At 40.1% G+C, this 24391-nt stretch overlaps 1 protein-coding gene across 3 annotated transcripts in view; it reads left to right on the top strand.

Moving 5' to 3' along the window:
• The window catches only part of SLC44A1 (solute carrier family 44 member 1), a 218605-nt gene that overhangs the window by 79862 nt on the left and 114352 nt on the right, over nucleotides 1-24391 (top strand). For all 3 annotated transcript variants that reach the window (XM_067743748.1, XM_067743747.1, XM_067743746.1), the window contains exon 4: nucleotides 16930-17066. In XM_067743748.1, coding sequence (XP_067599849.1) covers nucleotides 16930-17066 — 137 coding nt within the window. The remainder of the gene's footprint in view (nucleotides 1-16929; nucleotides 17067-24391) is intronic.

Raw genomic sequence — 24391 nt, 5'->3', positions numbered from 1 at the left:
TTTCTGGCCTTTGGCTCTTAGCAGATAGGATTTATTTTGAGTACTGGAACAAGATGATTTTGAGAGTCATCCCTTTGTGTAGTGTTGACCATGAACTTGGGTTTAGGGGTATTCTTCTAGTTAGCTAGATTAAATAGAAAACTTTTTCTTGTAGCTCTTATGAAATATTTTTAAAAGGCTGTTTTAATTTGCTTTCTGTCTTAGTTTAGTATAAGGAACACAATACGATATCTGACTCTTGTTTACCATTCTTGCAATTGTTTCTCCCTTTAATGGACAAGTATAAGGAGGAGACAGACACTGTAGCTAAACGGGAGAATCATTTTCTCCCCATGGTTTCCAGTTCCATGCCTTTGTTTTGCAATGTTGGTACCTCTTTTGGCTCTTTGCTCATCTTACTTTACTCTTAGTTTTAATCTCTTTGGGGGCTTTTGACAATCTGTTCAAAACTATGAACTATGAAGTCTCTCTTCAGAAAACTACACGTGAATTTGTACCAAATTTTGCTTACAATTTCAGGAGGGTCACAGATTTCACTTAGGATAAGAATCTTTTTTTTTTTTTTGCGGTACGCAGGCCTCTCACTGTTGTGGCCTCTCCCGTTGCAGAGCACAGGCTCCGGACGCGCAGGCTCAGTGGCCATGGCTCACGGGCCCAGCCGCTCCGCGGCATGTGGGATCTTCCCGGACCAGGGCACGAACCCGTGTCCCCTGCATCAGCAGGCGGACTCTCCACCACTGCTCCACCAGGGAAGCCCAGGATAAGAATCTTTACCCCATACACTCACTTTAGTGATCTCATGCACTCCTAGGGGTGAGGTTATCATTTATATGCTGATAATTCCAAAATCTCTGTCTCTTGTCCAGATTTCTCTGCTAGAACACTACAGCCAACTGTCTAGGTCCACTTGGACACCCCACAGACACCCCTGACTCAAATTGTCTGAAGTTGGAACATGGTCTTTATCCCTCCTTACTGTCCTCCTCCTCCTGAGTTCTCTGTCTTACTGAACGGAACAAGAGCCCAAAGCAAGGATGCCTTAGCCGCCCTGGCCTAAATCAGATGCTAAGCGTCCTTCTTAGTTTCTTCCTTCCCCTCTCTCTATATAGTCATCGGGTTTTCTTAATTATGCCTATGTGCTCTTGAAGTCTCCTTTTCATTCCCTTTCTCACCCTAGTCCAAGTCATCCTTTCTTGGTAGAGATTCAGTAGCCTCCTGACCAGTCTCCTTACTTTCTCTCTTGCTCATCTTTAATTCAGTCTCCCCATGGCAGCTGATGAACTCTCAGTGACTTCCTAGTGTCTTTAGAATGAACTCCAAACTTTCTGACATCTTTAATACCGCTTGCAAGGCCCTACGTGATCTAGTTCCAGCTGGGCTGTCCAGCCATCTGTCTCTTGCATCACTGTCCATATCAACCATCCCGACCTTTTCCATTTTCTCAGTAATGCCATGCTGTCTGTCACTTCATAAGCCTTTGCTGCTCTCTTCCCCCCTGCTCCCACCCCTCTTCCTCCACACCTTGCTAACTCTTACTCACTCTTTAGGTTCTGGCTGTAGATTTTCTTTCTTCTGGACTCCTATCCTGACTCTCCATTCATAGGGCCCTTTTGATGCATCCTCTGCTATCCTCCTTTCTCTGTTAAAGCATTTACACACAGTTTTGTCATTGCCTCCCTACTCTCTGGGCTATAAACGCTGGGAAGGGAGACACTGGCTTGCGTTGGTCTTATTTTTCACTGTATCGCTAGTGCTTATTTAGCCCTGCACCTGGCAAAGTGTTCAGTAAATTTCTGTTGAATGAATGAGAGTTGTCTCTTTTTACCTAAAATATCTTCTTCCTTCCCTTCCCCTCTACTCTTGCCACACTTGGTAAAATCTTACACACTTGCCACCCATTTATTAATTCAACAAATAAGAATGAAGCTCTTTTCTTATTCCAGGCGCTATTGTAGGCAGTGAGCATATAGCGATGAATTAAACAGTTGAATATCTCTGCCTTCTGGGAGCTAATACTCTACCAATGGAGAAAGGTAATAAACAGATAAATAAGTAAAATATACATTGTCTTATTGAGTGTAAGTGCTGAGGAGAAACAAGGCAAGAAAGATGGATAGATAAGGTGCATCAGAGTAGAGAGATGGCATTTTAGATAGGGTGGTCAGGGAAGGCTTCTTTGAGAAGGTGACTTTTAAGTGAAGGCTTGAAGCAAGTGGAGGAGCTAACAATAGCCATGCTGCTATCTGAGGAAAGAACATTCCAGGCAGACAGAGGTGCAAAGGCCTCATGTGAGAGTGTGCCGGGCTGTTTGAGGACAGACTGGAGGCCCCGGGGGGAGTGAGCTTAGGGAGGTATTTATTCTCTGAATATCAGTTGCTGCCTCAATCCAATCCCTGGTCTTCCTCCATAGTTTTAAGTTTTTCCCAGCTCTCAGTGCTATGAGTTTCCCAAGAAGGACTCTGAAAATTTCTCTTCTTAGCAGTGACCTGTGAATCAAGGGCCGTGGCGGTGCTGGCGTAGAAAGCTGCCGTGCTGGTGAGGGTTCAGTTGCTTCTTTGGAGGTTGGTGAGGTGCATGCTTAGGCATTGCTTTAACAAGAACTACCTCTTTCTCAGGACGGTTTCACCATTTTCTCATTGGGATTGCGGGGGCAGTGGGAAAGTGGGACACCACTGTCATCAGCCTCATGTGTTGGGCTCCCCACAGTTCACCTCAGTCCTTTTCTGTTCTCTAGTCTGTCTTCGTGGAGTCTCGGGGCCTTTATAAAAATTGTACAACTCTGTCAGCCGCTATCGGGAGTTACAAATTTGAAGTCCAATGGCTGCTCTCAGCTTGTTTCTCTCTCTCCCCTTAGCTTTGTCCCAGTAAAGTTGTAGTTAATTATGTTGCATTTAGTTGTGTTGGGTTAGGTGGGGTTTCACCGACATTAGTGTGCTGGCCCCGTAGCGCTATTCTTGTGTAACACAGCTCTTCGTGGGGTAATTGGGTCCCACCCCGGCTGGGATGACTGGATTTGCCGTGCTGGCACCCCACACAGGAAGTAAGAAACCTCCTCTGGGCGGAATTCCTCTGTGAGTGGAGTACAGACCCGGGGTTCTCTGCAGTCTATATTTAGCAGTAGCAGAAGCCTCTGCTAGGCTGTCCTGTTTTCCTTTTGGTGTGACTCACTAATGGCAGCATACTCTGTGGAAAGGGGCTATAAATTGTAAATTGATATGAGGTAATAATTGGGAAAATGATCAGACTCCATTTTTATTCCCCTCTGGGGAAAACACGTGTCAGGAATCACTAAAGCAGAAGGCGGCGGAGGGATTTTTTCAGCCGGCTTTCCAGTTTTAGTGCTGCAGGGCTTCCATCCTGATTAGAGAGGAGAGAAGCCAAATTTGGCAGGAGGCGGCCAGCAGACCCAGTATCTGCTTGCCACCTTTTGCTCCAAAAAGCCTTGCTGCAGAGAGTTGCCATGGCAGCAAGAGGCAATTTAATGGCAAAGGCTCATCTCTGGGGCAGCGCGCTGCTGGTACTGTAGCCTTCCCCTCTCTGGCCTTCAATCCAAGAGGCTGGTTATACGAGGGCATCACTGTGTCGTGGCCATTTGAAAGCAAGTTGTCTAATGGAGTAGAATTGAAAGATGCTTCCAAGTCGAGGGATGGCTGTTTCTTCCAGCTCCTGCCTCTCCTTGGTGCATAGCCCTTTGATGTCCCATCCTGTAGTCCACTTTCTCAAGTTATTTGCAATTCCTTAAATATGCTCTTTCATGCTTCTGTGCTTTTCCATATGCAGTTTCTTCTGCCTAGAATGCTCCCTTCCCCATCTGTCTGGAAAATTCCTACTCACTTTCAAAACGTGGCTTAGCTACTGCCTCCTGCTCTGTAATGCTTCCTCTAACCCCATATCCTCTGCGGAATTACACCGTTTCCTCTGCCATCCAAACCCTGCCTCATATCACGTGATTTTGAGATGACTCCGTAGTTTTCTTTTCTTCTCTAGTTACTTGCATTCAAGAATTGTTTTTTGGGTTTTTTTTTGTGTGTGTGTGAATTAAAAAAAAAAATTTATTTGTTTATTTATTTTTTGGCTGCATTGGGTCTTCCGGGCTGAGAGCAGGCTTTCTCTAGTTGCAGTGAGTGGGGGCTACTCTTCGTTACGGTGTGCGGGCTTCTTGTTGAGGCGGCTTCTCTTGTTGTGGAGCACAGGCTCTAGGTGTGCGGGCTTCAGTAGTTGTGGCACGGGGGCTCAGTAGTTGTGGTACGCGGGCTCTAGAGCGCAGGCTCAGTAGTTCCGGTGCCGAGCTTAGTTGCTCCGCGGCATGTGGGATCTTCCCGTACCAGGGCTTGAACCTGTGTCCCCTGCATTGGCAGGCAGATTCTTAACCACTGTACCACCAGGGAAGTCCCTGTTTTTTTGTGAATTTCATATCCCTAGGACCTAGCCCAGGAGTGGGCACATAGTCAACACTTATAATGTTTGTTGAATGAATGAAGTGTTTTCATATCGACCTATTTAATCCTTGTCATGGGGGTGTTGCATACCACGTAACGGACAACACTGTCATGTCCAAGTAGGGGTTCATCTGTTCTGGGATTCCAGAGGATTGACCCATCTTAATTCACTGATTTGATTGCTCTGTAACTCACTTTCCATTGCATTTATTCTCACTTTCCAATTTTTTTTTTTTTGGCGGTACGCGGGCCTCTCACTGTTGCGGCCTCTCCCGTTGTGGAGCACAGGATCCGGACGCGCAGGCTCAGCGGCCATGGCTCACGGGCCCAGCTGCTCCGCAGCATGTGGGATCTTCCCGGACCAGGGCACGAACCCGTGTCCCCTGCATCGGCAGGCGGACTCTCAACCACTGCGCCACCAGGGAAGCCTCTCACTTTCCAATTTGAATTGGAATAGCAGTGGTGGAAAGAGCAACCCTTGGGAGTCGATCTCCCCAGGGCTCGTGTCTGTGTAGCCTTTGGTTAGTTGCCCAGCTTGTAAGTCTCAGTTCTCTCTTGTTGAAATAGGACGTGTGAGGACAGCGCCCACATGCTTTGTGGCACAAAGTAAATTCTTGGTAAATCTTACTGTTTTTACCTTGCCCTATCTTCCATGAGGAAAGTGACAGCAAAATAGAAGTTTAATCTAGGTTTGAACCTTCTCTGGCACCTTTATCTGCATCAGATTGTTCACTGTTCATCTTTTTGGCTCTGAGCACGGCTTTGAAAGTCACCCCTTTCTGTGCCTCTTGTCACTTTTCTTGAGCTTCCCTGTGTTAGTGCCCCTCCCTTTGCCTCATAGCCCTGTTTTCATCTTTGGTGCATCTGTCCCCTTGAGTTCACTGTGTAGACAGATATTTCATTTAGATATCTCTCCTTTCCTCCCCTTTTGGGGATACCTTGCTATTGCATTTCAAGAATTTCAGTTTTAACTGAATTCATCTTTTTCTCTCCTTCGATAATTCCCAGAAACCACTTCGACTGTAATATATATTTATCTGTCTTAACTGCTGTCCTCTCTAATGTTTGCATTACAGTTTGGTTTGAACGTTTTTCTCCCTTCCCCTAAGTTTTAAGTTCAAAGCTCGCTTCGGCTGCTTTACAATTCTCTTTGCAAATGTGTTCTTCTCGGGATCATGCTGTGTGCGTGTTGTATAGGCCAGTGCCTGCAGGTGTCTGGGCTGTTTCATTTGTAGGGTATTTTTCTCTTGGTGCTTCTCTTCTCTCATTCCCACTTTTGCTATTTTAGTCATTCTAGTTCCTCTAAAGAATGGGAAGCTTATATCAAGCTGTTTTTAAGTTATTACTAGGTCTAGTAAAAGATTCACTGAGGATAGCAATGAAAATTTGCTTTGAACTTAGGTTTATAAATTATCTGTGACAGTGGTTCTCTGCCCTGAAAGGTTGGGGCATAGGAACCAAGGCATGTAATTAGAGTTGCCTAAGATGCTTTCTCAAAATTCATATGCCCTATCCCTTTCCCATCCATTTGCCTGGTGGCAGAGCGGAAGTAGGATGTTTTAAGAAATCTTTCTAGAATATTTTATAGCTTTTTACCCAGTATCTCTTGCCTCCTCTCAGTTAAAAAACACTCATCTGTTGATTTGTTATTAAAATCTGCCAATGCCATGATTATTTGAGAGTTGGTTGTTTCATTTCAAAAAAATAAAATTGCCCCATAAAGTTCGTTTTGTTTGAAGTGAAAACTGAAACTAATCTAAGGATTTATTTACTAGGCTAAGGGCATTTTCAAATCAAAAGGCAAGAAAGTGCAGTTTTAATGAAGCCTAAATTTGTCTGTTTAAAAGAAGCATTTTTCCTACTCTGTAAATATTCAGTTAAATACCAATTAGTTAAAATATAATTACTTATAGACATGCTGCCATGGATTGGATGAACTTCAGAATGCTGGAAACAATATTCAGAGTTAATATAGAACAGTTAAAATTATTAATTGTATTTGTGGGAAATATTTTAAGGATAGAGCAGATTGGAAATAGAGTGAAACTCAGAATCAGGAGGACTAGGTTTGATTTCATAACGCTGACACCTACCTACTAGCTCTCTTGGGCCATGTGGTTAGTCCCTACTACAAAACTGAGTTCATCTCTGTTTTGTCCTCTGTGGAAGGTTAAGACCTCCATCTCATAAAGTTGTTGTGAGGATCAAATAAAGTCATTAGCGTGACAGTTCCCAGCACCCAGACATTCAGTAAATGTTGATAGAATCTAAATCTAACGCCTACAAATTATTTTAAACATTGTGTGTGTCCACATGTGTTATGGGTATATGCATTTGAATATGGGAAATGTGTAGGGAATTAAGTTTATTGTGTTCTTAGACTGTGGAGTTGGGTGACTTTTGAGTTTAATGACGTGTATGTATATGAGTGTAATTCCTGAGGATACCATTTAAAGTTATTTTTGTAGTTCTAGTGAAGCAGATTCTTCTGAACCATATACACAGGGAAAAAAATGTGCAGTGTTTTACAGTATTATAGTCATTGTAGAATTCTTCTTTCCCTCTTAATATTGTTTGCCTTGTGCTAGATCAGTTCTGGAGACCTGCTTAGCTCTTACCAAGGCTAATGCCCTAACAGTCATGACTACACCTACACAGATTTTTCCTCCAAATGAAAGCTAAATACTAATATTGTAGTCCTGTTTTATGTCCATATCAGAAGGTGTTGAATTTAGTGCCTTACTATGAAATGTAAATTTTGTGAAAAGCAAGTCAGTTTCTTAATGATATGAATCACTGAGTATATACTGCCTGTTAGATGCTTTATGTATGTTGTCAATAGCATTACAACAAATAAAGTAGATGGTATGCAGTTTTACAGGTAAGGAAACTGGGGCTCAGAAGGATAAATATAGCTATCTGCAAGACCCTGGAAACCTCTGGCTTTCTCTCCTTTTTCCCAAGCATGTTTTTTGTTTTTTTTAAACTGTCAGGAGGTTCTCCAGATATTTCTCAAGGCATTGCTCATCACAGTTAACTCCTGTACCCCACCCCAGTTCTGCTGTCCACACCCTTCCCACCCCAAGCACATACCTAGAAACACACAACAGGATTGTTGCGAGGATAAATGAGTTAATATGTATAAAGGGTTTAATACAGTGTCTGGTACATAGTAAGTACTCAGTAAATGTTGGCTACCATTATTTTCATTGTTAATAGTATTATTATTAGTGGTGGTGGTGGTAAATGATTCAGTGGTTCTAGGACACCTTCCTCAAAGACCAGCATGTTCCGTGCCTAGTGGCTGGCTTGAGCAGTTCATTACACAAGGTCCCAGGCATGGGCATGCCCAGTAAGATGCACAGGATAGATGGAGGGAGAGTTAGTAAGGGAATGATTGTTTCCACACAAAGGGTGCCAGAAAGTTTTCTCTGTGCCCTAGATCCTTTGTTATCAGTGAATCCACTTCCAAACCACATCTTCCTGCCTAACTTCTTTCCTTTCCTTTTATCTATGTAGAACATTAATGGTATTGGAATCACTGACAGAGTTGCAAAAAATTCATTTTTTTTTAGTTTGGTGGTTTGTAGCTTATACTTGGCCTGCATGCTGGGTTCCTGGTCCCCAGCTCCATTGAAGTGTTCAGTGGTTACTCCACCTGCAAAGGCCTTCCCGGTCTGTCATAGCCACCACTCCCAACTTTTTTTTTTCTGTTTAATTTTTTCCCTGATATCCCTTTATATGATCCATCTGAGCACATATATTGACTTTATCTTTTTGCTTTTCAGTTTTCTCACCTAATTCTTGTATTCGGTTATATTTCCTGATTTGAATCATATTTTGTAAAGCAAAAGAGTTTAACAGCGTGAGAAAGGTATTGGAAGATACGTTATTTTATAAAACTTTCCATGGACCCAGTAGAGTAGAACCCAGGGCTGGAGGTTCTTTAACTCTTATCTTGGGAGAAAGTATCCCTGCTTGTACTCTCTCCCTGGATCAATAATATTAGACTTTGTTTATCTCCTTTAAGAGTGTTTGGCTCTTACCTTCTCTTTGGACAAATGATAACATCTGCAATCTTTGTCATCTCTTCTACCTTTATAACATTAAAAAAAATGTTTTAGTGTAATTTGTAATTAATTTTCTCTTTCCTAAAATATAAACGTACAGGAAACCAAACATAATTTAGGATTTGGGGAGTATTTTTTAAATTTTATTTATTTATTTTTGGCTGCGTTGGGTCTTCGTTGCTGTGCATGGGCTTTCTCTAGTTGCGGTGAGCGGGGGCTACTCTTCGTTGCGGTACATGGGCTTCTCACTGCAGTGACTTCTCTTGTCGTGGAGCACAGGCTCTAGGCGTGCAGGCTTCAGTAGTTGTGGCGCGTGGGCTCAGTAGTTGTGGCTCGTGGGCTCTAGAGCGCAGGCTCAGTAGTTGTGGCACACGGGCTTAGTTGCTCTGTAGCATGTGGGATCTTCCCGGACCAGGGATCGAACCCATGTCCCCTGCATTGGTAGGCGGATTCTTAACCACGGGGCCACCAGGGAAGCCCCTTGGGGAGTATTTTGTTTATATGAAATGGACATTTTTAGAAAACAACATTTATTATTATAGTCATCTCAACTCAAAAGTAATTGGCACTCATTCTAGAAAATAAGAATTCTTTTTTTTTAACATCTTTATTGGAGTATAATTGCTTTACAGAGTTGTGTTAGTTTCTGCTGTATAACAAAATGAATCAGCTATATGAATATGTATATCCCCATATCCCCTCCCTCTTGCATCTCCCTCCCACCCTCCTTATCCCACCCTCTAGGTGGTCGCAAAGCACAGAGCTGATCTCCCTGTGCTATGCAGCTGCTTCCCACTAGCTATCTATTTTACATTTGGTAGTGTATATGTGTCAGTGCTACTCTCTCACTTCGTCCCAGCTTACCCTTCCCTCTCCCTGTGTCCTCAAGTCCATTCTCTATGTCTGTGTCTTTATTCCTGTCCTGCCCCTAAAAGTAGAAGAAAAAAATTAAAATCACTTTATTCTAATATCCAGAGAGGACTGTAGTTGAACTGGTGGTGTATTTTCCTCTAGTCTATATTCAACTTTATATATTAAATTTTATAATGCATTTTTATAATTATATATTCATTAGCTCAAGTTTATATGTCCTTTTAAAATTTTTTTGTTTTTACTAACACCAGAACATTCAGATGAATCAATGAAACAAAATAGAGAACATAAACCCATATCCTCTAGTGTAGAAGAGTGACAACATGCTATGAACAGGAAATAATATTTTTAAAACAGCACTAGGGGGCTTCCCTGGTGGCGCAGTGGTTGAGAGTCCGCCTGCCGATGCAGGGGACACGGGTTCGTGCCCCGGTCCGGGAAGATCCCACATGCCGCGGAGCGGCTGGGCGCGTGAGCCATGGCCGCTGAGCCTGCGTGTCCGGAGCCTGTGCTCCGCAACGGGAGAGGCCACAACAGTGAGAGGCCCGTGTACCGAAAAAAAGAAAAAAAAAAAGCACTAGGATAATTGGTTAATTACTTAGAAAATTAAAGTAACATCTTTTCTCTCTTTTCTGTACACCAAATTGTATCTATGAAACATTTTTTTTTTTTTTTTTTTTTTTTGCGGTACGCAGGCCTCCCACTGCCGTGGCCTCTCCCGTTGCGGAGCACAGGCTCCGGACACGCAGGCTCAGCGGCCATGCCTCACGGGCCCAGCCGCTCCGCGGCATGTGGGATCTTCCCGGACCGGGGCACGAACCCGTGTCCCCTGCATCGGCAGGCGGACTCTCAACCACTGCGCCACCAGGGAAGCCCTCTATGAAACATTTGATATGAGAATGGAGAGCTACTTTTTGAACCATAAAAATTTAGTGAACTAATTACAAAAATAAAACAGAAAAGATTTGATGACAAAAATAGAAAACTATTTCAAAGTGACAGTTGGCAAATCATGAAAATACTTGTATCAGCCTTAACATAAATTTAATACCCTTAATATACAAAGTTTTTATGATTCAGCGAGTAGCAGAACACCTCAATTTTAAAAACAAGCAAAAAATACAAAAAAAATTGAAAATACAAATGAACAATATATGAAGTAATGTTCAAATTCATCAAAAATGCAACTAAAACAGTAAGATATTTTTTACCCATTAAATTTTTTTTTTTTTTTTTTTTTTTGGCCCTGCTGCATACCTTGTGGGATCTTAGTTCCTCGACCAGGGATTGAACCTGGGCTCTCGGCAGTGAAAGTGCGGTGTCCTAACCACTGGACTACCATGGAATTCCCTTTTTTTTCTTTTCTTAATTGAAGTGTAATTGACATACAACATGATGTTAATTCCAGGTGCACAGCATAGTGACTTGATATTTCTATATATTACAAAATGAACACCATGATAAGTAGTTACCATCTATCACCTGTACAAAGATATTACAATAATATTAACTCTGTTCCCCATGCTGTACGTTTTGTAACTGTGACTCATTTATTTTGTAACTGCAAGTTTGTACCTTTTAATCTCCCTCACCTATCTCACCCATCCCCCACCTCCCCCGGCCCATCTGGAAAGCACCTGTTTGTTCCCTGTATCTATGAGTCTGTTTCTGTTTTGTCATGTTTGTTCAATTGTTTTGTTTCTTAGATTCCACATATGGAATCATATGTGTATTTGTCTTTCACTCTCTGACTTATTTCACTTAGCATAATACTCTCTAGGTCCATCTATGTTGTCACAGCTGGCAAGATTTCATTCTTTTTTATGGTTGAGTAATATTCCATTATACATACATGTATGTAACACATCTTCTTTATCCATTTATCCATCAATGGGCACTTAGGTTGCTTCCATATCTTGGCTATTGTGAATAATGCTGCAAATGAACATAGGGGTGCATATACCTTTTCGAATTAAGTGTTTTATTAGTTTTTTCTTTGGAAAAATACCCAGAAGTGGAATTGCAGGATCGTATGGTAGTTCTATTTTTAATTTTTTTAGGAACATCAGTACTATTTTCCATTGTGGCTGTACCAATTTATATTCCCAGTAACTGTACACGAGGGTTCCCTTTTCTCCACATCCTCGCCAATACTTGCTACTTGTTGTCATTTTGAGGATAGCCATTTTGACAGGTGTGAGGTGATATCTTATGGTTTTGGTTTGCATTTCACTGATGTTTAGTGATGTTGAGCATCTTTTCATATCCCTGTTGGCCATCTGTATGTTTTCTTGGGAAATTGTCTGTTCAGGTCCTCTTCCTATTTTTTAATTGGGTTGTTTGTTTTTCTGATGTTGAGTTATATGAGTTTTTTCTATATTTTGGATATTACCCCCTTATTGGACATATCATTTGCAAATATCTTCTGCCATTCAGTAGGCAGCCTTTTCATTTTTTTGATAGTTCCTTTGCCATGTAAAAGCTTTTTAGTTTGATGTAGTCCCATTTGTTTATTTTTCTTTTGTTTCCCTTGCTTGAGGAGACAGATCCAAAAAATTTGCTAAGACCAATGTCTAATAGCATTTTTTTAAACATCTTTATTGGAGTATAATTGCTTTACAATGGTGTGTTAGTTTCTGCTTTATAACAGAGTGAATCAGTTATACATATACATATGTTCCCATATCTCTTCCCTCTTGCATCTCCCTCCCTCCCACCCTCCCTGTCCCACCCCTCTAGGTGGTCACAAAGCACCGAGCTGATCTCCCTGTGCTATGCAGCTGCTTCCCATTAGCTATCTATTTTACGTTTGGTAGTGTATATATGTCCATGCCACTCTCTCACTTTACCTGTATTATCTTCTAGGAGTTTTACAGTCGGATCTTACATTTAATCTTTAATCCATTTTGAGTTTATTTTTGTATATGGTATGAGAAAGTAGTCCAGTTTGATTCTTTAGCATGTGGCTGGCTGGTGTTCCTAACACCGTTTATTGAAGAGGCTGTCTTTTCCCCAGTGTATATCCTTGTCTTCTTTGTCATAGATTAACTGATCATAAGTGCATGAGTTAATTTCTGGGCTCTCTGTTTTGTTCCATTTTTCTATTTGTCTGTTTTTGTGCAAGTACCACACTGTTTTGACTACTGTAGCTTTGTAGTACAGTTTGCAATGAGGGAGCATGATACCTCCAGCTTGTTCTTCTTTCTCAGATTGTTTTGCCTATTTGTGGCCTTCTGTGTTTCCATACAAATTTTAGAATTATTTGTTGTAATTCTATGAAAAATGCCATTGATATTTTGCACTGACTCTGTGGATTGTGTTGGGGAGTAAGGTAATTTTAACAGTATTAATTCTTCCAGTCCATGAGTATGGTGTATCTTTCCATTTGTGTCATCTTCAGTTTCTTTCATCAGTGTCTTAGAGTTTTCTGAGTGTAGGTTTCTAACCTCCTTGGGTTAGATTTATTCCTAGGGCTTTTTTTTTTTTTTGATGCAATTGTAAATGAGATGTTTTCTTAATTTCTCATTGTGATAGTTTGTTGTTAGTATATAGAAACATAACAGATTTCTGTATATTAATTTTCTTATCCTGCCACTTTACTGAATTCATTGATGAGTTCTAATATTGATAGTTTTTGGTGGTGTCTTTAGGATTTTCTGTATATAGTATCGTCATCTGATATCAGTGATAGTTTTACCTCTTCCTTTCCAGTTTAGATTCCTTTTATTTCTTTTTCTTGTCTGATTTCTGTAGCTAGGCCTCCCATGTTGAATAAAGTGGCAAGAGTGGGCACCCTTGTCTTGTTCCTGATTTTAGAGGAAATGCTTTCAACATTTCACCTTTGAGTATGATGTTAACTGTGGGCTTGTCATTTATGGCCTTTATTATATTGAGATATGTTCCTTCTATGCCCACTTTGTTAACAGTTTTTATCGCAAATGGATGGTGAATTTTGCCAAAAGTTTTTTTCCACATCTATTGAGATGACCATGTGATTTTTATTTTTCAGTTTGTTAATGTAGTGTATCACATTGATTGATTGAGAGATGTTAAATCATCCTTGCATCCCTGGGATAAATGCCATTTGATCATAGTGTATGATCCTTTTAACGTCTTGAATTCGGTTTGCTGATGTTTTGTTGAGAATTTTTGCATCTATGTTCATCAGTGATATTGGCCTGTAATTTTCTTTTTCTGTGACGTCTTTGTCTAGTTTTGGTATCAGGGTGTTGCTGGCCTCATAGAATGAGTTTGGAAGCATTCCTTCCATTTCAATTTTTTGGTATAGTTTGAGAAGGATAGGTTTTACTTCTTCTTTAAGTGTTTGGTAGAATTCACCTGTGAAGCTCTCTGGTCCTGGACTTTGGTTTGTTGGGAGTTTTTTGATTACTGAATCAATTTCTTTCCTGGTAATCAGTGTATAGATATTTTCTGTTTCTTCCTGATTCAGTCTTGGAAGATCATATGTTTCTAGGAATTTATTCATTTCTTCTAGGTTGTCCATTTTGTTGGCATATAATTGTTCATAGTAATCTCTTGTGATGCTTTGAAGTTCTGTGGTGTTAGTTGCAACTTCTCTTTCATTTCTGATTTTGTTTATTTGGGCCTTCTCTTTTTCTCTTGATGAGTCTGGCTAAAGGCTTACCAATTTTGTTTGTCTTTTCAAAGAACCCACTCTTAGTTTCATTGGTCTTTTCTATCATTTTTTAGTCACTATTTCATTTTATTTTTGCTCTGGTCTTTATTATTTCTTTCCTTTTATTAACTTTGGGTTTTGTTTGTTCTTCTTTTCCCAGTTCCTTTAGATGTATGGTTAGGTTTTTTATTTGAGATTTTTCTTGTTTCCTGCAGTAAACTTGATCACTATAAACTTTCCTCCTAGAACTGCTTTTGCTGCGTGTCATAGATTTTGGATTGTTGTATTTCTGTTCTCATTTGTCTCCAGGTATTTTTTTATTTCCTCTGTGATTTCTTTAGTGACCCATTGCTTGTTTAGTAGCATATTGTTTACCCTTCACATGTTTGTGGCTTTTGCAGTTTTGTTTCTTATAGTTGATTTCTACCAACTATGGTCTCATATCATTGAGGCCAGAAAAGATGCTTGATATGATTTCAGTATTCTTAAATTTGTTGAGATTTGTTTTGTGGCCTAGCATGTGATCTATCCTGGACAGTGTTCTATGAGCACTTGAAAAGAATGTGTATTCTGCTGCTTTTGGATGGGATGTTCTTTATATATCAGTTAAGTCCATCTGATTTAATGTGTCATTTAAGGCCAGTGTTTCCTTATTGATTTTCTGTCCATTAATGTAAGTGGGCTGTTAAAGTCCCCTACTATTCTTGTGTTAATAATACAATCAGCAATTAACAATTAATAATACAAGAAACTGTGTCAATTTCTCCCTTTGTCTGCTAATATTTGCTTTATGTGTTTAAATGCTCCTGTGTTGGGTACGTATGTATTTACAATTGTTATATCTGCTTCTTGGATCAATCCCTTGATCATTATATGATATGCTTCTTTGTTTCTTGTTACAGTCTTTGTTTTAAAGTATATTTTCTCTGTTCTAAGTATTGCTACCCCAGCTTTCGTTTGGTTTCCACTTGTATGGGATACCTTTTTCCATCTCCCCCCACTTTCAGTCTGTATCTGTCTTTAGATCTGAAGTGTGTCTCCTGTAGGCAGCATATAGATGGGTTTCATTTTTTTATCAATTCAGCCACTCTATGTCTTTTGATTAGAGAATTTAGTCCATTCACATTTAAACAATTATTAATATGTGTGTACTTATTCCCATTTTGTTAATTGTTTTCTGGTTGTTTTTGTAGTTCTGTTTTGTTCCTTTCTTCTTCGTTTGCTCTCTTCCCTTGTGATTTGATGACTCTCTTTAGTGTTACTTTTGGATTCCTTTCTCTTTTTTGTGTATCTATTATAGATTATTGATTTGTGGTTATTATGAGGTTCCTATATAACAACATATTTATGCATGATTATTTTAAGTTGATAGTCTCTTAAGTTCAAAGACATTCTAACAAGGAAGGTGCAATTTTAACACCCTCTTCCCCCTGCAGTGTTTAATGTTTTTGGTGGATGGACATGGGTCCTGGCATGGCTGACAGTGGGTTCCAGGGGGTCCGGGGCTAATGTCAGTCTGCTGGTGGGCAGGGCTGGTTCCCAGCATGGGTGGCTGCAAAGTTTGGTGAGTCTTGGGGCGGGTGCTAGCCTGCTGGTGGATAGGCCTGTGTCCCAGCATAGCTTACAGTAGGTCTTGGCCCTCTGGTGGGTGGGAGTAGGTCCTGGGGTAGCTCTCTATGGTGCCTGGGGCTGGTGTTGGCCCATCGGATGGTGAGGTTGGGTCCCTGCATGGCTGGCTGCTTGTCCTGGGTTGGGGGGCGTCCTGGGCCTGGGGTAACCAGCTTGTGGGCAGGTAAGCCCCTGGTGCTGATAGGCTAGAGGGAGGACTCCAAAATAGTGCTTGTCAGCACCAGTGTCCTTATGGTAGAACAAGTTCCCCAAAATGGCTGTGACCAGCAATCATGTCCCTAGGTGGGTTGAAATTGCCTCCTACCTGTCTAGGAGGCTCTCCCAAGATCAGCAAGTGAGTCTGACCTAGACTCATTTCAAATTACTATATCTGTGCTGGGTTTTGGAGCATGTGAGATTTTGTGTGTGTCCTTTAAGAGTGGAGTCTCTGTTTCCTACTGCCCTCTGACTCTCCAGTGTGCAAACCCTGCTGACCTTCAAAGTCAGATGTTCTGGAGGCTTGTTTTCCTGGTTCAGGGTCCCAGGGCTGGGCGTCCATATGAGGCACGGATCCCTCTCTCCCTGGGGAGAACCTCTGCAATTGTGATTATCCTCCCATTTGTGGGTTGCCTACTGAGAGGTGTGGATCTTTCCTGTACCACATCTCCACCCCACTGTTCATCTGACTGTGATTCCCTCTTTATATCTTTAGTTGTGGGAAATCTTTTCTGCTAGTCTTCAGATCATTCTCATCAATAGTTGCTGTTGTAATTTTGGTGTGCCCATAGGAGGAGATAATCTCAGGGTCTTCCTACTCAGCCTTCTTGGCTATACCTTGTATATATCAATATATGTTCATTTTTATAATGATACACTTTATATATGATTATATATTCATTAAAGTTTATGTTTAAATTATAATTCATGTTATATAACAGTATTTCAGTAATTTGGGGGATACAACTTTGTCAAAAAAAATAAAACTAAAGTTAGTTATTTTAAAAATACTAAAATAGACAATTTTGATTATAAAATACACATTGCAAAATTTTAAATATTAGAAAAATAGATCATGAAAAATATGAGTCCCGTATTTCCTCCATCCCCACTGTTAACAGTATGTTTATAAGCAATTATTTTAAAAAAATTCGTGTTTGATTAGATTTGTGAAATGTTTGTTCATCTATGATTAAATTTGTGAAGGGGAAATGAGATGTTCTTTGCTCTTAGGTTTATTCAAATATGCAGTGAACCAGACTGTATTTTGTGAAATAATATCTCAATATTTTTCTTCATGCTTTAGGTACGTGTTCTTTTTGGATCCATGCAATCTGGACTTGATAAACCGGAAGATCAAGTCTGTAGCACTGTGTGTAGCAGCATGTCCAAGACAAGAACTGAAAACCCTAAGTGATGTTCAGAAGTTTGCAGAGATAAATGGTGAGACAGTAGGCCATCCAAGTCTACAGTCCAGTCACTGTTAAATATTGTGTTTGCCTTTCAATATAAATTTGTCCTAGCATTAAATAAATCATCAAAGAACCTCAGAAAGAAAAAGAGAAGTGAAGGTGCTTTTGGACTTCCTTGATATATATTATTATAGTCACCTAGGGAGCTTGTTGAAACTCTAGATTCCTAGGCCCCACCCAGGGAAATTCTGACTGTGTAGGTCTTTGGGCTCTGGAAATTTGTATTTTTTACAAAAGTTTCAGGTGATTTTGATGTTGCCTGTTTGAGTATTTGGGAATTATTAGACTACTCTATGGGAAATTTGTGGGGGTTTTCCCCTCTTCCTAAGTATAGGTTAAAAGTATTTCAATTAGTTTATTTTATTTTTACCCCTGGATGTAACATATGTCTATGATAGGAAATTTGAAAAGTTCAGAAAAAAAAAAATGAAGTAAAAAGGAAAATTCCAGCATTTTTCAAATTTTGTGTTTTGCTTTTTTAATTACACATTATGTCTTAACCATTTTTCGAAGAAATAAGTTTTGAGAAACTGAGGTTAAACATATGGGAATTCCCTGAGAAAACAAGCATAGACAATTTCCTGAACTCTAGCTCTCTTCTCTTGGGTTGCTAATCTCCAGGTGCTATCCTCAGCTCCATATGACTCAGAGCATTTCCCTTCAGAGAATTTTTTCTTTTTTACCTCTCTTCGTGGAGGGCTGCATAGTGATAGTCCTTCAAGCCTGTATTTTTCCATGGGGTTTCACGTTTGTATTTTGTGTATAAGAATCCTCAGAGCCGCCTCAGTCCTGCCCAAACTCACAGGCTAGTTCTAGCCTTGGAACAAGGGCTGACTCAGGCATCCACCTGGTGTAACTTCTGGCTGGGTGGAGAAGCACCCTGGGGACATAACTATACACATACCGGCATGGCTCCAGAGTGTTTCAGATGGGGGTGCTAGCCTTCTGAGGGCAGAAGGACTGCAGCCTTCCAGACTGGCAGTATTCCTGTCCCGTTGCTGCATGCCCTCCACATAAGAGAGTAGGAAGAACACGGGATTGATTGGGATCTGGATTCTACTTCTGCTTCTGTCACTGATGGGCTGTATAATGAGGGACAGAAGGTATAGCCTCTCTGAGCCTAGATTTCCTCAACTGAAAAAAGGTAGATTTAAAATAATGCCCCTCTCTTAGGTTGGTGTGAGGATTAAATGAGATGATGCATGAAGAATATTGGGCACTTGGTGGGCATTGAATAAAGAGGTACCAACTATTCTTTAAGTTCTCATTTTCTAGTCCCACATGATATCCTCACATGTGTTGATTTGCTGAGTCTAATACCAGAACTATCAGCTCTGTCATTATCAGGTTTCAGGGATGGATGAGTTATTCCTTAAGCGTTTTCCTAAAATATTAGACAATGTGAGTATATGTAGTGTACTCTGAGAAGTGGTATCATGGAGTGATTAATAGTAGAGACTCTGGAACTAGATTATCTGGGTTCAAATGTTGGTCCTGCTACTTAATATCTGTGAGACCCTGAGCAAGTTACTTAATCTCTCCATGCCTCAATTTCCCCATCTATGAAATAGGGATAATATTTTTACCTAAAGTACCTCGTAGAGTTGTTATGAGGAGTTACATGAAAAAATCATTAGAATAATGTTTGGCTAATATAAGTTGTTAAAAAAAGTGTTGGCTACTGCTGTTATATCATCATCATCATCATTATTATTATTATTATTATTATTATTATTATTATTATTATTCTACCAATGAAATGTAATACTCTTCCTGTCTCCAGTCTCTAACTTCTAGTGCCCTTACATACTGCTGCCATATTAATATTCCTAGAGCTTCAATCATGTTAATCTCTTATTCAGAAATCAGTGGTAAGAAAATAAAATAAAAGTCTCTATGTCTTACCCTGGCATTCAAAACCATGATCTAGTATTGAACTAACGTCTAACAAGTTCTCTTGGATGTACCAGATGTGTCTTGGTCCCTTGAACCTGACATATCATCTGGAGGGCCAGAAAAGAGCTAGTTCCTTGTTGGCTGTATTGCCTGCTCTGATGATCCACTGGGGAGAAATGCTCCATGCTGCCCTGCTTTTATGCTTTGTTTCCAGGCCCCTATCCTGGGTGAATATGATACCGAGTATGGCCTTAATAGGCCCTGATAAGAAGCCCCTTCTGGTGAGTTTTGCAGCTTTGTATTACCCATAGTATCTTGCACAAAGTGGGTGTTCAGGAGTATTAATGAATAAACATTATTTCAGAAAACAGACGTCTTAGATTGGTGCCTAGTGATAAAGGCACCCTTAGTCTTTTGAGGCAGCTGTTTGCAAAATAAGTTAGATTAGGCATTTTCAAAGGTAATAATAGTGGCAGCATCAAAAGGCATGGCGATGGAGGATGGAGAAGATAATAATTTAAAAAAGCAAATAGAAAACTATAAAATTGTAATAGAGAGAGAGCCTTTGGTGTAGGGGCCTAAACACTTTAATTTTAACAGCAACCCTAAATTGAAATTTCTGAATTTCTCAAAATAATCTATATTGTTTCTTGGATTGGTGACTTAAAACTGGAGGTACAAATTGATTTGGAAGGAGCAGATAATTTTTATTATTATCTGTGTCCATTTGTTGTTGCAGCTATATTTCTGTTAGAAAATACACAGTTCTTTGACCTCACATGTATAGCTCTCAGTCATTAATTTCAGAGAGGTATATCTTTAAAAGATAATTTAGGTTTAAGTGGGAACTTTCCAAATCTGTAAGAGAATTGTTAAACGTCCATGAAAGAACCCTAATGCATGAGAAAACTGCAAAGCTCCTAAACGAGAACATAAGGGAAAGCTTCCTTATATTGGATGTGGCAATAATTTCTTGGATGTGAACCAAAAGCATAGGCAACAAAAGAAAATGTAGATAAATTGAACTCATCAAAATTTAGAACTTCTGTCAGTCAAACACAATCAACAGAGTAAAAGGCAACCCATGGAATGAGAGAAAATGTTTGCAAATCTTTGTATCTGGTAAGGGGTTAATATCCAGAACATATAAAAAACTCCGCAACTCAACAGCAAGTAGAAACTTACAACCTAATTAAAAAATGGGCAGGGCTTCCCTGGTGGCGCAGTGGTTGAGAGTCTGCCCATAGAATGTACAGCACCAAGAATGACCTCTAATGTAAACTGTGGACTTTGGGTGATTATCATTGGTCATTGTAGTTTTATCAGTTGTAGCAAACATACCACTCCAGGGTGAGAATGTTGATAATGGTGGAGGCTGTGCATATGTGGGGGGTATGAGGTATACGGGAAATCTTTTTTTTTTTTTTTAATTTATTTTATTTATTTTTGGCTGTGTTGGGTCTTTGTTTCTGTGCGAGGGCTTTCTCCAGTTGCGGCGAGCGGGGGCCCCTCTTCATCGCGGTGCGCGGGCCTCTCACTGTCACGGCCTCTCCCGTTGCGGAGCACAGGCTCCAGACGCGCAGGCTCAGTAGTTGTGCCTCACGGGCTTAGTTCCTCCACGGCATGTGGGATCCTCCCAGACCAGGGCTGGAACCCGTGTCCCCTGCATTGGCAGGCAGACTCTCAACCACTGCGCCACCAGGGAAGCCCTATACGGGAAATCTTGTACCTTTTTCTCAGTTTTGCTGTGAACCTAAAACTAATCAAAAAAAAAAATCAAGTCTTAGAAAAAAATAGATTGCTATATGACCCAAAAATCCCACTTTTAGAAGAATTGACAATAGGATTTCAAAGAGATATTTGCACACTCATGTTCATTGCAGCATTATTCTGCCAAGAGGTAGAAGCAACCTAAATGTCCATTGACGGATGAATGGATAAAGAAAATGTGGTATATATCAATACACACAATGGAATATTAGTCAGCCTTAAAAAATAAGGAAATCTCGGGCTTCCCTGGTGGCGCAGTGGTTGAGAGTCCACCAGCTGATGCAGGGGACACGGGTTCATGTCCCGGTCTGGGAAGATCCCACATGCCACGGAGCGGCTGGGCCCGTAAGCCATGGCCGCTGAGCCTGCATGTCCGGAGCCTATGCTCCACAACGGGAGAGGCCACAACAGTGAGAGGCCCGCATACTGCAAAAAAAACAAAAAAAAAAAAAAAAGGAAATCTTGTCATGTACTATAACAGGATGAACCTTGAGGATATTATGCTAGGTGAAGTAAGCCAGTCACAAAAAGACAAACACTGCATGATTACACTTAAATGAGGTATCTAAAGTAGTCAGATTCTTTAAAGGTAGAAATGTGGTTGCCAGGGGCTGGGTGGGAAGGGGAAATGGGAAGATGGTGTTCAATGGGTATAGAGTTTCAGTGTTGCAAGGTAAAAAATTTCTGGAGATCTGTTGCACAACAATATACATATAGGTAAGACTGCCATACACTTTAAAAAATGCTTAAGATGGTACATTTTATGTTATGTGTTTTTACCACAATTTTTTTTAAAAAAGAAGGAAATCCTGACCCATGCTACAATATGGATGGACTTTGAAGATATTATGTTAAATGAAATAAGCCAGACACAGAAGGACAAATGTATGATTCCCCTTATATGAGATACTTAGAGTAGTCAAATTCACAGAGACGGAAAGTGGAATGGTAATTTCCAGGGGCCATGGGGAGAGACGAATGGGAAGTTACTGTTTTATATATAAAGAGTTTCAATTTTGCAAAATGAAAAGTTCTGGAGATGGACGATGGTGATGGTTGCACAACAGTGTGAATGTACTTAGTGCAACTGAACTGTACACTTAGAAATGGTTAAGATAGTAAATTTTTTGTTATGTGTATTGTACCACAATTTAAAAGTTCATGAAAGAGAAGGATCCTGTTTAGGGTAGTAACTTTTTTTTTCTTTAATTAATTAATTTATTTTTGGCTGCATTGGGTCTTCGCTGCTGTGCGTGGGCTTTCTCTAGTTGCGGTGAGCAGGAGCTACTCTTCGTTGTGGTGGTGCGAGAGCTTCACATTGCGGTGGCTTCTCTTGTTGCGGAGCACGGGTTCTAGGTGTGCAGGCTTCAGTAGTTGCAGCACGCAGGCCCTAGAGCACACAGACTTCAGTAGTTGTGGTATGCGGGCTCAGTAGTTATGGCTTGCAGGCTCTAGAGCGTATGCTCAGTAGTTGTGGCGCATGGGCTTAGTGCTCCGTGACATGTGGGAACTTCACCGACCAGGGCTCGAACCTGTGTCCCCTGCATTGGCAGGCAGATTCTCAACCACTGCGCCACCAGGGAAGTCCCTGGGGTAGTAACTTTTTTAATGATAATTTTAAACCTTATTTTAAAATGCAAGGTAAAATAACATTTTTCTTGCCAGAATGAAAAGATAATATAAATCCTTTTCAGAGTTTTAAGTTTCCATGACAACGTTTGAAGGTACTTTTTAGCACTTAACCATCCATTCATGTGAACTTTTATTACCTTTACAAACTATTTAAAATCTTTATAAGGAAAAGTTCTTAGTTCCTGTAGTAATATAAGAAATGCATTTATTAGGCAAATAATATTTCCTCAATTCTTTGTTTCTTTTGGACAAGAAAGAGGAGATGTTTTCTTGGACACTTAAGTTCGTGTAATGCTTCTGTCAAATATGTCTGACTAGAATAGAAAGCTTGGAAGAAATAGCTGGAAATTAGATTAGTTATGTGAAGATGCTGCCATATTACAAGGAGCTTTAAAAGACAGGCAGAAGATTTCAGATGAATATAAAAGTATAAGTTTTAGTACATGAATTGAGTGGTAGGTGTATAAATGTGCATTTTATTATTTTGGTTCATAGTTTATATAGACACAAATCATAAATATATGATGCTAGAGAATAAAACAATGTAACAATTGCCTTTAAAAAATTAGAGTTGCCAAATACCATAAGGACTCAGTATTAAACTTCTTTGGTTCTTTGTTTATCACCTTGCTGCAGTGGTGCATGAGTTTCCTGGGGGCAGGATCATGCTCTATTCATCTCTGAATATCGAAGCCCTAATATAGGACCTCACATAGCAATTATTCATGTTTTTTGAAAGCATAATAGACTGAATTTCCCTCTTCATCTCTATTGTCACTTAATAATTTCTCATTCTCTTAACATACTATCCTTTGCTCAATTCTGTATCCATGTGAGTTGCCACCAACAGGCAAATTGTTTAGCTTCAGTCTAACTAGAATTGCTGTGAAATCAGTTCTTTTTATTCATCTCTAAATAATTCATCTTATTCATTCATTTATCTCTCTTATACATACTCTCCAAGGATTATTCATGCCTTTTATTCTCTTAAGCTCTCTTGTTCTTCCTCTTTCCTAACCTTATGCCCTACAGAGGAAACTAAAACCATCTGGTGAGAGCTCCCATCTGAGTTCTTATTTTCAGCAGAGCATGAACCCAGCAATGTTTCTTCCCTCCGGTTTCTGATGAAGAAGTTTCTTTCCTCCTTTATTATCATTATTTTTGAAAACTCAATAATGTATACATTGTAGGGGGGAAAAGAATCACCCTCCCTCTGAAACTAACTTCAGCTTTACATGAAACTTTCATCTCAGCCCAGCCAGACCATGACAGGTGGTGAAGGGAAGGGAACATAATGCCTGCTCAGATGTTCTTCCCCTTCCTCTCCCCCTTCCCTGATTCTGGCCCTACCACCACCTCTGGCCTGTAGTCCACCCTTCACTTTATTCCACTGTCCCCATTGTTGAGCATGGGCATCTGAGTCTGAATAGGTAAATCAGACTTAAGCCCTGCGTTTTGTTTCAACATACCATTTATTGGTACCTACTTTGTGTCATGCACTGTGGCAGATGCTTTACATGTCATTTGATTCTTTCCACATGCAGTCTAAATTCTAAACCAAAGTTTAGAAATGAGAATAACCTGTAGGTTGGGGGCTGGCTGCACGTTCTCAGTTGGTGCTAATATTTTACATGGAATTGCTTATTTTCTTTTGTATTACTCTTATCAAACTATTGTATCAATATTTATTTTGTTTTCCCTAACACAGTAGTAAGATGACAGAATTCTTATTTTCCTTTTGTTTGTGTCCCATTTATAGCACTCCTATTTAAGAGTGCTTCTTCAGTGTACTGTATTTTGTATAAATTCTGAGAGCTTTATGACCTGCCAATTGGACCATGTTCACATTTTGAGTAGAGCCATGCAGCTTGGTGCTTTCTCAGTGATCACTGCTGAAAATCATGAAAGATTATGTGATCCGTTCGTATAAGATTTATGAATACTAACAAGCCTTTTGATTATCATTATCTGGTTGGTAAGTGTAGAGTTAGTATGAAT

Source organism: Pseudorca crassidens, chromosome 7 (genome assembly GCF_039906515.1).
Source record: "Pseudorca crassidens isolate mPseCra1 chromosome 7, mPseCra1.hap1, whole genome shotgun sequence".
Lineage (NCBI taxonomy): Eukaryota > Metazoa > Chordata > Mammalia > Artiodactyla > Delphinidae > Pseudorca > Pseudorca crassidens.
This window is presented reverse-complemented; position numbering and strand designations above follow the sequence as displayed.